This window comes from Haliotis rubra, unplaced genomic scaffold, assembly GCF_003918875.1.
Source record: "Haliotis rubra isolate DU_JTF1 unplaced genomic scaffold, ASM391887v1 Scf316, whole genome shotgun sequence".
Classification (NCBI taxonomy): domain Eukaryota; kingdom Metazoa; phylum Mollusca; class Gastropoda; order Lepetellida; family Haliotidae; genus Haliotis; species Haliotis rubra.
Genome location: NW_025766987.1, coordinates 340,832 through 356,107, shown reverse-complemented (window position 1 = coordinate 356,107; position 15,276 = coordinate 340,832). Strand labels below are relative to the sequence as shown.

At 39.5% G+C, this 15,276-nt stretch overlaps 1 protein-coding gene across 1 annotated transcript in view; it reads left to right on the top strand.

The window, feature by feature from the left end:
• Nucleotides 1-15,276, top strand: part of LOC124283442 (E3 ubiquitin-protein ligase PDZRN3-like) — a 298,678-nt gene that overhangs the window by 15,761 nt on the left and 267,641 nt on the right. The window contains 1 exon segment of the mRNA XM_046719497.1: nucleotides 15,027-15,137. Within this exon segment, the coding sequence (XP_046575453.1) occupies nucleotides 15,027-15,137 (111 nt within the window).

Below are 15,276 nucleotides of genomic sequence, written 5' to 3'. Positions count from 1 at the left end.
ATAAAGAATCACGATCATTTTATCAGTGAGAGAAGCCCTGGTTGGTATCTCACCCATTTTCCCAATCACCAATGTAGTTTTTGTCTTTGCAGAAAATCTGCTCATAGTGACCTTGACATCAGTATTTTAGATGGGATCAGTATTTTAAGATCTTCACATTTGATGTCAACTAAGAGTCTGATATTGTGATGCTTTACGATATGGAGGTGGCACAAGTTGGAATTGTTTATTCAGTGGGATTAGAAAACCGACAGACGTCTTGAAGATCAATCTCATTTGAAGACGACTTCAAGACACTCCAAACTTTAAAAATATAGTTTTTCTGGGGATGATCAGTGAATTGAGATGATGACTATTCACTTCAAAGAACCTGAATCAAACGGAGGTGTTTTATACGATCACCTGACGAAAGCTTGTCCAGGAAACTGACATCCAGCGAGATTTGAGTACAGACTGAAGTGTTTGACTGACACTCCGATGAACCAACAGAAATGTCCTTATTAGATTGTGATAACCTCTGTGGTAGAAACTGAACCGTTAGAAACCCTGGATCAAACGGTTTTCCCTGTTTGAGGTGGCAGAAACCTGATACGGAACCATTGTTGTCATTAAATATTTATCCACCTATTGAAATGCCATCTTATGTTTATTATACCTTTTCCACTTGGTGCAATTTACAAAAACCTAGTGTCTTGTCTTCGTTTGTCAAAGGGCAGGGTTTTAGCAGGTTGGGACGCCCTAAGGGGCAGTAATTATTATTGTTATAATCAGCCAATGCTTCAACACTTATCTATAGGGTTGAGGCAGACGGGGGGCAGTAATTGCCACCGAAAGGAACAGACTGACAAAATTGGCATCGTAGGAGAGTCAAATGTTGACTGACTCAGCCGACGCATGCCTGTTCGATATGATCAGACGTGTTTATCCCTGAGTGGGATTGTTATACTGTTTGCTCTCATCCCTTTGAAGCCATTATTCCGCAGTGCAGCCGTCTGATTTTCCCAAATGGGGCCGGTCGCTTCTACCATACGTATCCATGATCATAATCGCAAGAAATATGATTGATACACAGTGTGGGGAAAGGAACAGCTATTCCTTCTGTCAGGGCTCTCTCGAGAGATGAAGACTTGACAAGCGGGATGACGGAGAAAAAAGTCCTCAAACATCATGTCAGATGTTAATTGTGTGGAGTATTTTTTTAGCAGTAGTGTTGAATATTAGGGGCTGTGATGGTTAGGCCTTCTCTCCCTGGTATTATCGTAGTGAATCATGGTGGTGTTGTCGTGGAGGTCAATGGCAGGCTTATGAGGATGTAGGTGTCATTACCAAGGCACTGTGCAGTTAGGGATTTCAAGGTCACTGACCTCTATTGACTCCATTTGTAGTTTGTTGTCCTTGTGATCGAAGGTACAACTGTAATGATATTGATAATGTTGTTTGTTTGTATAAAGTCCATAATACCTGGGAACATGATCTATAGATAATTTTAGCAATGAATTAATGACGATGATGATTGTGCACACAATAACGAGTGTAGAGTGAGTATAGTTTTAAGCCACTTTTAGCAATATTCCAGCAATATCAGGCAGGGCACACCAGAAATGTTTACACATTGTACCCATGTGGGGATTCAAACCCGGGGTCTTCGGTGTGATGAGTGAACAATTAACCACTAGGCTACCCCACCGCTGAAAACAATACGGAAGATGATCATTATTAAAATAATTATTTTGATAACAATAGTAATGATAACAATATCAACAATAGTAACAATCAGGGGCAGTGTGGTAGCCCAGTGGTTAAGGCGTTCGCTCGTCACGCCGAAAACCCAGGTTCGATTTCCCACATGGGCACAATGTGTTAAGTCAATTTCTGGTGTCCCCCGCCGTGATATTGCTGGAATATTGTTAAAAGCGGCGTAAAACTAAACTCACTCACTCACTCAGTAACAATCATGGAGCCTTATGAAGATGTCATAGAGCTTGTCTCCAGCAATCCATTCTTGTCATCAAAGGTGACAAACATGTTTTGGTGGTCAAGCTCACCACCTTGGGACCATACATGCCACTGCATCCCGTCCGTCCAGACTGATCCTCGCTATGTCCATCACTGGATTGTCTGATCAGATTCAATCATTTAAAGACTGCCATCACAGTGCTGGGTTATTGCTGAAAATAATATTAAATGAAACACATTTGAACTAATTTCATTCCTGTTAAACCCTGTTTGAATTGGATAGGGTGTGAATTCCAAGACTGCTCTGGTACGACCTATTTTGCCAGCTCTATACCCAAGCTCATTGGATTCATATCAAGAGCCGTTCTCAGTTTAGTCTTTCCTCCCACTCGGTGACATGTGTCATACAAGTTCAATACTGTTTAAAGTAGAGTTAAATCCAAGTCACATACTCACTGTTTTGAAAGTTAAAATCCTGTAAGAGAAGTACGTAAAAGTTGTATTTGCATGTGTCACTTCTTGAGTTTGTGTTCCGTCAACAGCTGAATCAATAATGATTATTCATGACTACTGTGTAATTACATCTGATCTATAAACAGAAGCTATATTGAGTGAGTAAGCTGTTTGCTTATCGTGGTAAGTTAAGACAATTGTATCAAGTTAAGGGAAATAGAACCCAGTTAATCCAGTGTGCTTGTTTACTACTTAAAAGTGTGTGTGTGTGTGTGTGGAAGAGATCATGTCAGGCATGGAACGTGTGTATCAGGGAGCACCTTGCATGGTATTTACACCGTCAGAGCTCCAGATAAGATTTAGCTCATGTGGGTACTGTACCCACTGTATTTTTTTTGGAGTGGGTATTATGAATGTTGAGTGGGTATTTCATTTTCCGTTACCCACTGCTTTCAAATATGTGGGTATTTCAGTGATTTTACTCACCTAAATATATCTCATTGAGTAAGTTTACTAAGCAGGTATGTCCTGCCTTATGTCATACCGAAGCAAAACCAACTTAAATATAATGGAAATGATTTCATAAAAAATCACTCATCCTGTACTGACAGTACAACACTAGTCCTATACTAACAATACAACTTGATACCAATCGATGTCTTTTTCATTACGCAAGTGATTTTATAGATATATTCTGTACGCATATGTTTAAAAATTTGTAATTTTTAATGCGTAATTGGTACGCAACAAAAAAATTTTTCAATGCGTAATTGGAAATTTTCTGTGCGTATTTTACCCAAATACGCAGCTTATCTGGGCCTCTGCACCATCTCTGTGGTTAAGTTGATAGGGCCGGTGGCATAGCCTTGTGGTTAAAGCGTTTGCTCGTCACACCAAACCTGGATTCAGGTACGATGTGTGAAGCCCATTTCTGGTCTCCCCTGCCATGATGGGGGTGGTGGTGGGGTAGCCTAAAGGTTAAAGCATTCGCTCGTCAAGCTGAAGACCAGTGTTCGATTCCCCACATGGGTACAATGTGTGAAGCCCATTTCTGTTGTCTCCTGCCATGATATTGCGGGAATATTGCTAAAAGCGGTGTAAACCTAAACTCACTCACTCACTCAAATGGATAGAACATCTAGAGATTGCAAGGTCTGGATTGATCCGGAAGGTCATATGCAGAAGATGTTAAAAGAAGGTACTTGTTAGTTGCCCTGCGTTTCAGAGGTTTAATCAAAGAATGGTTGGCTGGGAGTCAGGATTTGTCAGAAATGGGTGTTCATGTTAAATTGTGGCATGGAATCTAGGTAGGCTGGTACCAGAAAATGGGGGGTTGCCGAGACTAGGACAAATTGACATCTAAACGTACAGTGCATGTGCATCAACAATATAATGCCCAAGTCAGATACAGTAGCTACCGGATTGTCAGTCTAATTCATATAGAAACATTTGTCCTGTGGACTTCTACAGGCTCGCTCACTCACTCACTCACTCACTCACTCACTCACTCACTCACTGCTTACTCTCTATTGCTTAAACTATACTCACTCACTCACTCACTCACTCACTCAATCACTCACATATGTTGTCTCTCACACTGAGTGGTAAATTGGCAATAGTTTTGTTTTTTTCTACCCTGAGTTTTATGAGATCAACTTACTTCCTACCCTACAATTTCACCACACTCTGAAACAACTTGATACAGCTTCAATAAATACTTGGCATTGTAGGTCAAAACTATCATCATATCATTTTAAATTTTTATCCCAGACTCACTGAAACATTCATGATATGTCCATCAAATTAATTTGAGGTTTCCGTATCATGAAGATTAGTTGTCGACGACTAGTACACAGTAGTATTGTGACTTCAAAGGACAGGGCTTGAGGTGTTATGCCCTGCGATGATCCGTGATGATCCGTGATGATCCATGCTAGAGGACTGAGATACTGTGGCTTAATGTAGATTTGTTGTAAGTGGCTATGGAGGGGTGGGTGGATGTAATGTTGTTGAGTGCCAGGATATAGAACTCTGTCAACATCATACTTCAGGTGTTCATAATTACGTGTGCATGCCTCTTGAACATTTGGTACAAAACAAAAAACTGCTTTAAAAAAGTAGATTTATTTCATCCACTGATTAGGAACTTTCTTTAGTAGCACAGGATTAAAATTAAATCTAGTGTACAAGAAAAAGGTAATGATGAAAAAACCCAAACCAAAACCATTTTAAGACCAAGCGAAAAAAAGAATGGTGAATTTTTATTTTTCTTTCTTGTAGTTTTTTAATTGTTTTATCTCATCAAAAACAATCAGTTATTTTGTTTCTTGTCTGCAGTGCATATGCCACTCACCTTGTAATAGATTTGGGTATTTATTACAACACAAATTGCCAACAGATTACAAAGTTATAAAATACAGTAATAAATTGAATGAAATAGTTCACATTTTCTGCCAAATGTTGATAAATATATTTGATCTTAGAGGAAACAGTATTCTGGTATTATCAAGGTTGGGGATACTTAGAAATGTTTTCACACCTCACAACAATGTGTGGAATTAAACCTAGCAACTGCTGTAACAGCAAGGCCACCCTTCCACTCTCTAATAATTCTCTGGATTTTTAGCGCCCAATGTTCATAATGTTATCTTGCTCCTCTAAAACCCCATGTTCATATTGTAAGCTTGCTCCTCTAGAGCCCCATGTTCATATTGTAAGCTTGCTCCTCTACAGCCCCATGTTCATATTGTAAGCTTGCTCCTCTAGAGCCCCATGTTCATATTGTAAGCTTGCCCCTCTAGAGCCCCATGTTCATATTGTAAGCTTGCTCCTCTAGAGCCCCATGTTCATATTGTGTAGCTTTGCTCCTCTCTAGAGCCCCATGTTCATATTGTGTTTGCTCCTCTAGAGCCCCATGTTCATATTGTAAGCTTGCTCCCTCTAGAGCCCCATGTTCATATTGTTAGCTTGCTCCTCTAGAGCCCCATGTTCATATTGTAAGCTTGCTCCCTCTAGAGCCCCATGTTCATATTGTAAGATTGCTCCTCTAGAGCCCCATGTTCATATTGTAAGCTTGCTCCTCTAGAGCCCCATGTTCATATTGTAAGCTTGCTCCTCCAGAGCCCCATGTTCATAGTGTAAGCTAGCTTCTCTAGAGCCCCATGTTCATATTTTAAGCTTGCCCCTCTAGATCATATTGTAAGCTTGCTCCTCCAGAGCCCCATGTTCATATTGTAAGCTTGCTCCTCTAGAGCCCCATGTTCATATTGTAAGCTTGCTCCTCTAGAGCCCCATGTTCATATTTTTAGCTTGCTCCTCTAGAGCCCCATGGTCATATTGTACGATTGCTCCTCAAGAGCCCCATGTTCATATTGTTAGCTTGCTCCTCTAGAGCCCCATGTCCATATTGTAAGATTGCTCCTCTAGAGCCCCATGTTCATATTGTAAGCTTGCCCCATGTTCATAGTGCCCCATGTCCATAGCCCCATGTTTGTGTAAGCTCCTCTAGAGCCCCATGTTCATATTGTAAGCTTGCTCCTCTAGAGCCCCATGTTCATATTGTTAGCTTGCTCCTCTAGAGCCCCATGTTCATATTGTAAGCTTGCTCCTCTAGAGCCCCATGTTCATATTGTAAGCTTGCTTGCTCCTCTAGAGCCCCATGTTCATATTGTGCTTGCCCCTCTAGAGCCCCATGTTCATATTGTAAGCTTGCTCCTCTAGAGCCCCATGTTCATATTGTATTGCTTGCCCCTCTAGAGCCCCATGTTCATATTTTAAGCTTGCTCCTCTAGAGCCCCATGTTCATATTGTGCTTGCTCCCTCTAGAGCCCCATGTTCATATTGTAAAGCTTGCCCTCTAGAGCCCCATGTTCATATTGTAAGCTTGCTCCTCTAGAGCCCCATGTTCATATTGTAAGCTTGCTCCTCTAGAGCCCCATGTTCATATTGTAAGCTTGCTCCTCTAGAGCCCCATGTTCATATTGTAAATGCATATTGTTCATATTGTGCTTGCTCCTCTAGAGCCCCATGTTCATATTGTAAGCTTGCTCCTCTAGAGCCCCATGTTCATATTGTGTTTGCTCCTCTAGAGCCCCATGTTCATATTGTAAACTTGCCCTCTAGAGCCCCATGTTCATATTGTGCTTGCTCCTCTAGAGCCCCATGTTCATATTGTAAGCTTGCCCCTCTAGAGCCCCATGTTCATATTGTAAGCTTGCTCCTCTAGAGCCCCATGTTCATATTGTGCTTGCTCTAGAGCCCCATGTTCATATTGTGCTTAGCCCCATGTTCATATTGTTGCTCCTCTAGAGCCCCATGTTCATATTGTAAGTAAGCTTGCTGTTCATATTGTAAGCTTGCCCTCTGAGCCCCATGTTCATATTGTAAGCTTGCTCCTCTAGAGCCCCATGTTCATATTGTAAGCTTGCCCCTCTAGAGCCCCATGTTCATATTGTTATCTTGCTCCTCTAGAGCCCCATGTTCATATTGTAATCTTGCCCCTCTAGAGCCCCATGTTCATATTGTAAGCTTGCTCCTCTAGAGCCCCATGTTCATATTGTAAGCTTGCTCCTCTAGAGCCCCATGTTCATATTGTAAGATTGCTCCTCTAGAGCCCCATGTTCATAGTATACCATAAGCTAACTGTAAGGATGCTAGGAGTGTTCAGGGCTGCACGTTTGTTCTTGCCCGATCATTGTTATTTACCCAGGGCTGCCGAGGAGGGGATTACACCGTGCCTTGTCAGCAATGTTCCTTTGAGTCAACAGATTAAATGATCATATAAGATACCATCCTGGGGATATAATTAACTTGTGTTTGCTATTGCAGATAGACTTGTGTTTTGACACACATGTACCATTATCGTGACCCATGTCAATTTTATGATAGTGATTGTGTATCAGAAGGTACTTCCTGACACATCACAGCCAAGTCATTCCAGGTATATTCTTAATCATTGTCCTCTGTTTATGAACTTCATAACTTTATAACTATGTCTATATTTGTACCCATGTCATACTTGAGTAGTAAGTATGGTTTACACTGTTTTAAGCAATATTCAAGCATAATCATGGCATAATCATGGCATAATCAGAAAATGGGCTCCATACATTGTACCCATGTTTGGAATTGAAGCTGGATCTTTGGCTGTTTTAAGGAATAGTCAAGCAAGATCATGGCAGGTTTTGGGCTGTACACATTGTACCCATGTGGGGAATTGAACCTGGATCTTCGGCTGTTTTAAGCAATATTCAAGCAAGATCATGGCAGGGGACACCAGAAATGGGCTCCACTCATTGTACCCATGTGGGGAATTGAACCTGGATCTTCAGCGTGATGAGTGAACGCTTTAACCACAAGGCTACCCCACTGCTCCTGTGACATCAGAGTGATGAAGGAGTGGAGGATATATTTGGATGTATATCGACTTGGTCCATAGGGTGTGACTCAGGTAAATTAGAGGATCTGATGTGATCACATTGGGGATCTGACTAATGGATGCCACCAGGTGATGATGGCGTTAAAATGGGTTGCATAGGATGAGAGAGAAAGGGTTTGATGATTTTCATGACGATGATGACGTGTTAGGAATCCAAACAGAGGAGAAGGGCTATGAGGGGTGTCGTGGATGCTGAAGATGGTGATAGGGTAGGGTTTGGAGATGAGAGGCTTTTTCCCTGTACAGAGACTGTTTGAAGCGGCCGGGACTTTGAGCAGCATGAGATGCAGATTCTGGCAGTAACACTCGAGATGGATGGGATTGTTTTCAATACAGCCCTGCATCCCCTCATCTCATCCAGCCTCCCTGGAGACACTGCCGACTGAATCAAAAACATCTCCAGTATAAAATTACATTTCTTCACAGCTTTAAGATGAAAAATATTTGCTTCCACATTTACCACAGAACTGGAGTATAGAATTCCCATTTTCAGAATAAGATTCTCATAAATCTAAATTGATCTGAGATTGATTTTGAATGTGGCTGACGGTACAGCCTTCGGGTCAGGCAGAGTCAGGGCGATCTTGTTGTTGAAGGATCCTAATCTGGTGGGTTCACTTTATCAATTGTTTCATTACCTCTCTGAATTAATTAGTGTCCGTTTCTTCCACTCGCTTTCTATTCTCCCAAATATCAGGAAGTAAGTGAAGCCATGTGTTTTTGTTGTGTATTTGAATTTGCCTCTCGGACCCAGTGACAAGAGCTTCCAAGCGTGATATTAAAAATTTGCCAATAAGACCCGCGCTATCAATCAAACTGTCGGCGATTTCAATGCGAAGTCCTTCTGTAATAAAAAAGAACATCAATCGCTGACGCTTAGTCTCGGAGGCAGTGTCCACCCCTTCAACTAATAGACTCAAACTCGCTCATTTACAACGGTGGTCTATGAACAGTGCCAGCCACTGATTTTGTTTTGTCACAAGGAAGTAATTAAGACGTGTTTATATTTCATCATATTTCTCCTCATAGATAACATATGTTTGATACTGGAGCACTTGCTCTCAAAATACTGTATGGTAACTTGTGTTTGGACAGTGAAACCTATTAGAATATTTATATGAAAATTTGATCTTTTTAGTAGGAATTGGTCTGATTGCAAACACAAAGTGTTAGTAAACAATACTTTGTTCATACTTATTCCTAATAAAGCAGAAAAACGATTGTGACGATAGTTTATTTTTTAATATGATGGTTTGTTGATTTGGTTATGATATACAGATACATATACTTCTCAGCATTTGGTATTTTTGAAAAATAGAATAGTTTCAGAGTTAAAACTTATTAGTTTGGCATTTCAGTTTATGATATATATTTTCCTGTCAAACTGTATACTTGTCAAGGGAATACTTACAGGTGTTTCTTAAAAACATATACAGGTATAGTGTCATAACTTAAATATATTTTACTATTTCAGTTAATGACAATAGCTGAGCTATAAGTTTCCTGAAGACAGCTCTCACTGCAGACTGAAAATACTCCTGTATATGTATTTAGCTCAGTTCATTTTTAATATTACTATCACATGATATATATATCCCCCTCTCCAAGAATTGAGTAATTTTTTGACAAAAATTTATCTTCATCTTTATAGTATCAGAAGCTATCCATGAAATATTTTTAGGGAAACTCTGTTTATATTGCGAAGAATTGAGTATGAAGAACATGACTTTCATCTGTCACCGAAATTTTGTATGAAATGAGCAAACTTCTAAAAACATCAGCTGTTCATTGCGTGAACCTCTAATCACAGTTTCTGTTATTTTTTCTTGTGACGGGGAAGGAGAATTATGGCCTCTCTAAGTTGGATGTCGATGAAATAATGAGTGGCACTAGTGGGTTGGTCATCTGGGTAGTCGTGCGTCACTTGTACAGCATTGTTGTATTGGAGGTCGGGACGTGTTGAAGTCGGCCGGCCATTACAGTGCCGCTCTCCTCTTTGAAGTCCCAGAAAGAAATGACTTGACAAAGTTGATGATTATCATCTTTTGTCTGTTAGAACTCTTCACTGAAGGAGAACACGAACAGCTGCCTACGTAGCCATCTTTGAAACAATGGCAGCGTAATTATAACATTGTCATTAGTGTTGTTGATTTGAGGTTCGATATCGTGTTGCTTTAGGCCTTTCCTGATGTGGCAATAAAACGGCATGTAATGTTTTACCTGATATTTTTAACCCTTCCAATGTGTCATGAATCTGGCAGACTGTTGTTTTTAAAAAGGCTGCATGCTGCGAGAATGGTAGAGTCGTTTATGACATGCATACAAATACACGCTATCGCATGCATACAAATACACGCTATGACATGCATCTAAATACATTGGTTATTGGTCTCTATTCGAAAAACTGAATAAATGGAGCTATTATTATTTTTTCATTATTTACATATTCTCACAATCTAATATTTCTTGTTATTATCAAAAATGAAATCGTTACATATTTAATGTATGTTATCAGAACATGTACAATATTTGGAACAATAAATCACATGTGAGCGTTTTGTGTTGACTATAATGGGCCGTGTGTTCTGTATTCAAGGAATAAGCTAACGACATTATTTCCGATTAATAATAATTATAGTGGCAAGCATTAAAAGGCTGTTGTTGACAAATCTACAGCACTTGGTTAAGAATTAAGGAGGTTTTAAACATTGATTTGTAGAATAAACATGTACTTTTCTCATTAAATATTGATTTACATTGGGGAAGGTTTAAGAGTACGTTACTATTTGGCTCTCATTAAGATACTGAAGAGAAAAATCTATACTTCAAACTGTTTTGTCCTGAGTTTTGGGTGGTTCTGAACCAGTTCGGCGTACAAGTGGTTCATCTTACTGGATGATCAGTTTATACAAACAGTTAAATTGTATAATACATTACGGTTGTGTGAGCAGTTAGCCATGGGGGACTGACACATTGATCTTCTTGTACCATTGTACTGGGTGTTCTTGGTTGGTGGGTAAGTCTTGTGGATACTGTGTTGGCCTTTTACACTAAATTGTCATGTTTGATTCCCCACTTGGGTGCAGTGTCTGACACACATGTCATGATGATGATGGGTGGGGTGTGTGTGTAGTGGGTGGTGTGATGGCATTGTTAAGATGATGATGATGATGATGATGATGATGGGTGGGGTGTGTGTGTAGTGGGTGGTGTGATGGCATTGTGAAGATGATGATGATGATGATGATGATGATGATGGGTGGGGTGTGTGTGTATAGTGGGTGGTGTGATGGCATTGTGAAGATGATGATGATGATGATGATGATGATGATGATGGGTGGGGTGTGTGTGTGTATAGTGGGTGGTGTGATGGCATTGTGAAGATGATGATGATGATGATGATGATGATGATGATGACACAAACTTAGATGTTTCCAATTGGAAATTGCTTTAATATTGGTTGGAAGTGGTGTAAAACCTCACTCACTCACTCACTCACTCACTCACTCACTCACTCACTCCTCCTTCCGGAGACAGATGACTAGATACTGACTGGCTGATTGTATCTCACTGCATCCTGTTGATGAGTTGCTCACACTATTGACCACTGGTTTGTCTGGTCCAGACCTGACCTCAGACCAAGACTTATGTATATGGTTTGGAACTGCCTTTATTCATTGAAACCTGCCTCCACTTCCCAGTTGTAACCTACAGTGCCTTTGGTTCCTGCAAGGTTCTCTGTCATTAATTATAGATAACAACCAGTTGGATAAGGTTGTTCCTCACCACATGGTGTGCAGCAACTCCATCCTTCCTCATAACACCGAGGTTGTGGGGTAGCTTAGCAGATAAAGCGTTCACTTGTCATGCAGAAGCCCAAGGTTTGGTTCCTCTCATGGATATTATGTGTGAAGCCCATGTCTAGTGACCCTTGCTGTCGTATTGATGGAACATTGGTAAAAGCGGCGTAAACCTACACTCACTCACTCCTACACCCCACTACCCTCTCAAGACCTACCCACCAACTTCCCAGTCTAACAACTCCCCCTCACAGTTGTTAGAACCCCATGCGATTTCCAAATAGCCTGGCAGAATGTTTGTTTGGTGAAGCAATAATTTGGCACAAAGAGACGTCCATAAAATGCAACATTGGCTACCATAGGGACCAGTTGGTCCATTACACCCAAGTCACAGGCGAATTAATTGTCAGAATATGGAAAGGTTGCGGTAGAGGTTGGCTATGGAAGTGTAGCTTTGATACTTGCTATGGTCATTAGCAGAGTTCTTCCTGGCTTTGCCCACTTATTTCACAGCTTAGCTGGAACTCAGCTTAATTGTGAAGTCAGTAAGTACACTTGTTGGCATCAAATATAAATTTGATTAGGAAAATTTGCAGATAACGACTATGTATTTCCAAAATTGATTTTATTAATCAAAGGGGAATCGCTTGGTCAGAAACATGACGGTTTAATGTCTGGACACAAAGTGAGCTACATTGCATTAGCACATTTTAGGAGTTCAATTATCATGTGCGACTTTTGTAATTCCCATCAGCCTTCTTGACATGTTTTAAAATGATAAGCCATGTAAACATAACATTTAACAGATGACGTGTAATGTTTCTCTGAGGATTTCAAATGTTTCGCATCGAAAACTAACAGCATATTAACTCGATCCTTTCGAGACAATGCCTGTTAAAATGTGTTTATCTTGCAGCCTGAAAAACTATTAACTTTAATTGTTGATTCCATGTCATCTGGTTGACAATGGCTGAAGGATATTGACAAAAGCTTTTGATCAAGGAAATTATTCTTGTGATTGACAAAAACTGATCTATCAGTGGGAGAAATATCAAGGGCCTGTGAAATTGACAATAGCTGCTTATTGCCTCGATCATCTCAACGTACCTTCAAGCAGCGGCAGTATCTTCCTACAACTGCTATATTTCAAAGATAAATCAATGTCAATTTATCGGATATGGCTCAACTTTGCCATCATATTCTTTGAATTACATAGCATTTGATAGTTTTTTTTATTCTTTGGGGTTCTTTTTACATCAAAGTGGAATTTTAATACGCATATGATACAGCAAATCTTTTGTAATGGATTCTGTCTGCAAAAACGTTTTTGTGAAATAATTTTAAAACCCGTGTTTTCCCTATTTTTGTCAAATGTATTAAATGATGCAAAAAGAGTTTATGATGCTGAAATTCTTTTTAATTATGCTTTAAAGAAAGTCTTCAATCAGATTTCAATCGGTTCATCTTTTTATGTTCAAGAAGATTATGTGAGTCAGAATAATTATCAAACAGTTATATGAACACTAGAAATAATTAGAATGACTTTGGTATTTGGAATATGCCAAAAGATGATGATTCACAAATTGAACATCAATTTATACATCATGCAAATACTGTTTGTTTGTTATCAAAGTCTACTAGGTGATATTGCTACAGAGTTGCTTCCCTTAGCTGTCAGTATTTTCTTAGTGTGAGTTTGAATCCCAGTTCTGACTGATCTTTAACCCGACAGTATCAGACCAATTCTCACAGGTTTAAAAGCTTTGTAATCATCCATAATCTTTTAGTTTCTCGAACATTAATCGCTATTACTTATTGTCAAATCAATCGTAAAACACCAACAGAAAGTATAGACATTTAAATTGTTCTTTCTCTCCAGAAGATACGATTCTGCATCTTGAAAAATGTCTAATATACCAATGGCCTAGTTGCCTACAATGACTCTTGAATCCATTTCTTCAGCATCATAATTGATTTTTGCCGTTTCAATTAATAAAATTGAGTGATGTGGAAAATGGATTTTTAGTTTGAAACCTTCCGAATTGTGGCCTCACTTTGAACAGGTCACTTATTTTCGACACAGGCTATTTGATTCTGCTAAACGCAGAGCACCCATAATGATAGTGCAAGCTCTTACTAAATGAACCCCGTTCAGAGAGGCAGCATTTAGGCACGTCATGAGCGTACTCGTAATCCATCAGAAATTTTCACTCATCCAGATTCCAAAGCCCAAATACTGTAATACATGAGAAAAAAAATTGACACTTGTTCAACTTGTGGATTATTAATCCATTTATTGATAATTTCCATAAGTGCTGGCTGTTATAAGCAATTACAAGATGCTCTACTTAAAGCACATATAGTGACTCAGAAAAAAGTAGTCCGGTAATTACATAGGACCCAAGTGTTGATGTATTCGTTATAGATGTGATTTGGATGTATTGAAACATTCAGAAATATTGAGCACCATTGTGATAGTATACGCAACAAAACATCCCAAAGGAATCGTTGCAACCATTAATAAGGTTTCAAATTGAATATGTAACAAACTCAACAAAAAGCATAAAAAAAATATAATTACGGACATCAATGAAAGAAATGATTTGGAAAATAGTTTCATTTTGTCAACTGACTAGGTAACGTTCCTCGTGTCAGTATTGGAGGGGCGATATTTGATTAGGCGACGTGTCCACTACAAGCAATCTAATCGAGAATGACTCATGCGCCATCTTCAAGACCCTCACTCATACAATGTAACCCCTTGCTTCCCCTTTCAGAAGAAATTGTCGCAAAATTGCCCCCTTTCCACGTATTTCACGCTTGGTGCCACTGCCCATTTACATTTTCTTGTATTGGTGAAATTCCATCATGTTTTATTGGATTTTAATAGTATGTCCTGTGGATGAGGATGCTGTAGAAGAAGGCACTTTGTTGGTGGCTGCGTGATTCACTGTATCGCAACATGTTGGTTAACGTTTGAAGCATGTGTTGGAAGGCTTGTAACACAGAAGACATACACGACTAGAGTCGGACTTGGGAGATCTGAGAATGGCAGGTTACTTGATCTTAGGAATTTGATAAAGTTATTGGATCCATGGAACTTCAAGGACCATTTTGCTGTTGGAGTTATTGATATAGAATTTTCAAAAAGAACAAAGGAAACGTTTCATCAAGGAATGAGATGAGCGTGTTGACGGTTATAAAAACATATCATTGTGTCAAGGTTGTTTGATAGGATGTTGAGAAAGTATTTTGATCAATTTTAGACAATTTGAGAAAGTGCTTTTGAAGTTTTTAATCTTTCATCGAAAATTATGTCTTATGACACGAACTTTAAAGGTTTCTATTCTGGTCGTTTCATGTCAGTATTTTCTCCACAGCCTGAGAACAACAACAACCAGACAGTGTCGGACGGAATCGTTGTTTCTCGAGTCACAGAAAATGGACCTGCAGATAATAATGGCTTGAAGACCTATGACAGAATTATTAAGGTAGGAATATATTGCTGTTTGTCTTTCAGGAACTGTTGTCATGGTTACTTGTTGTCATTGTGTTTCTGCTCAGTATGTTGGTACCAGGTAGGTTTGTAAACTGTGTGTGTGTACTGAACATTGGACTCTCCTCAAGGAG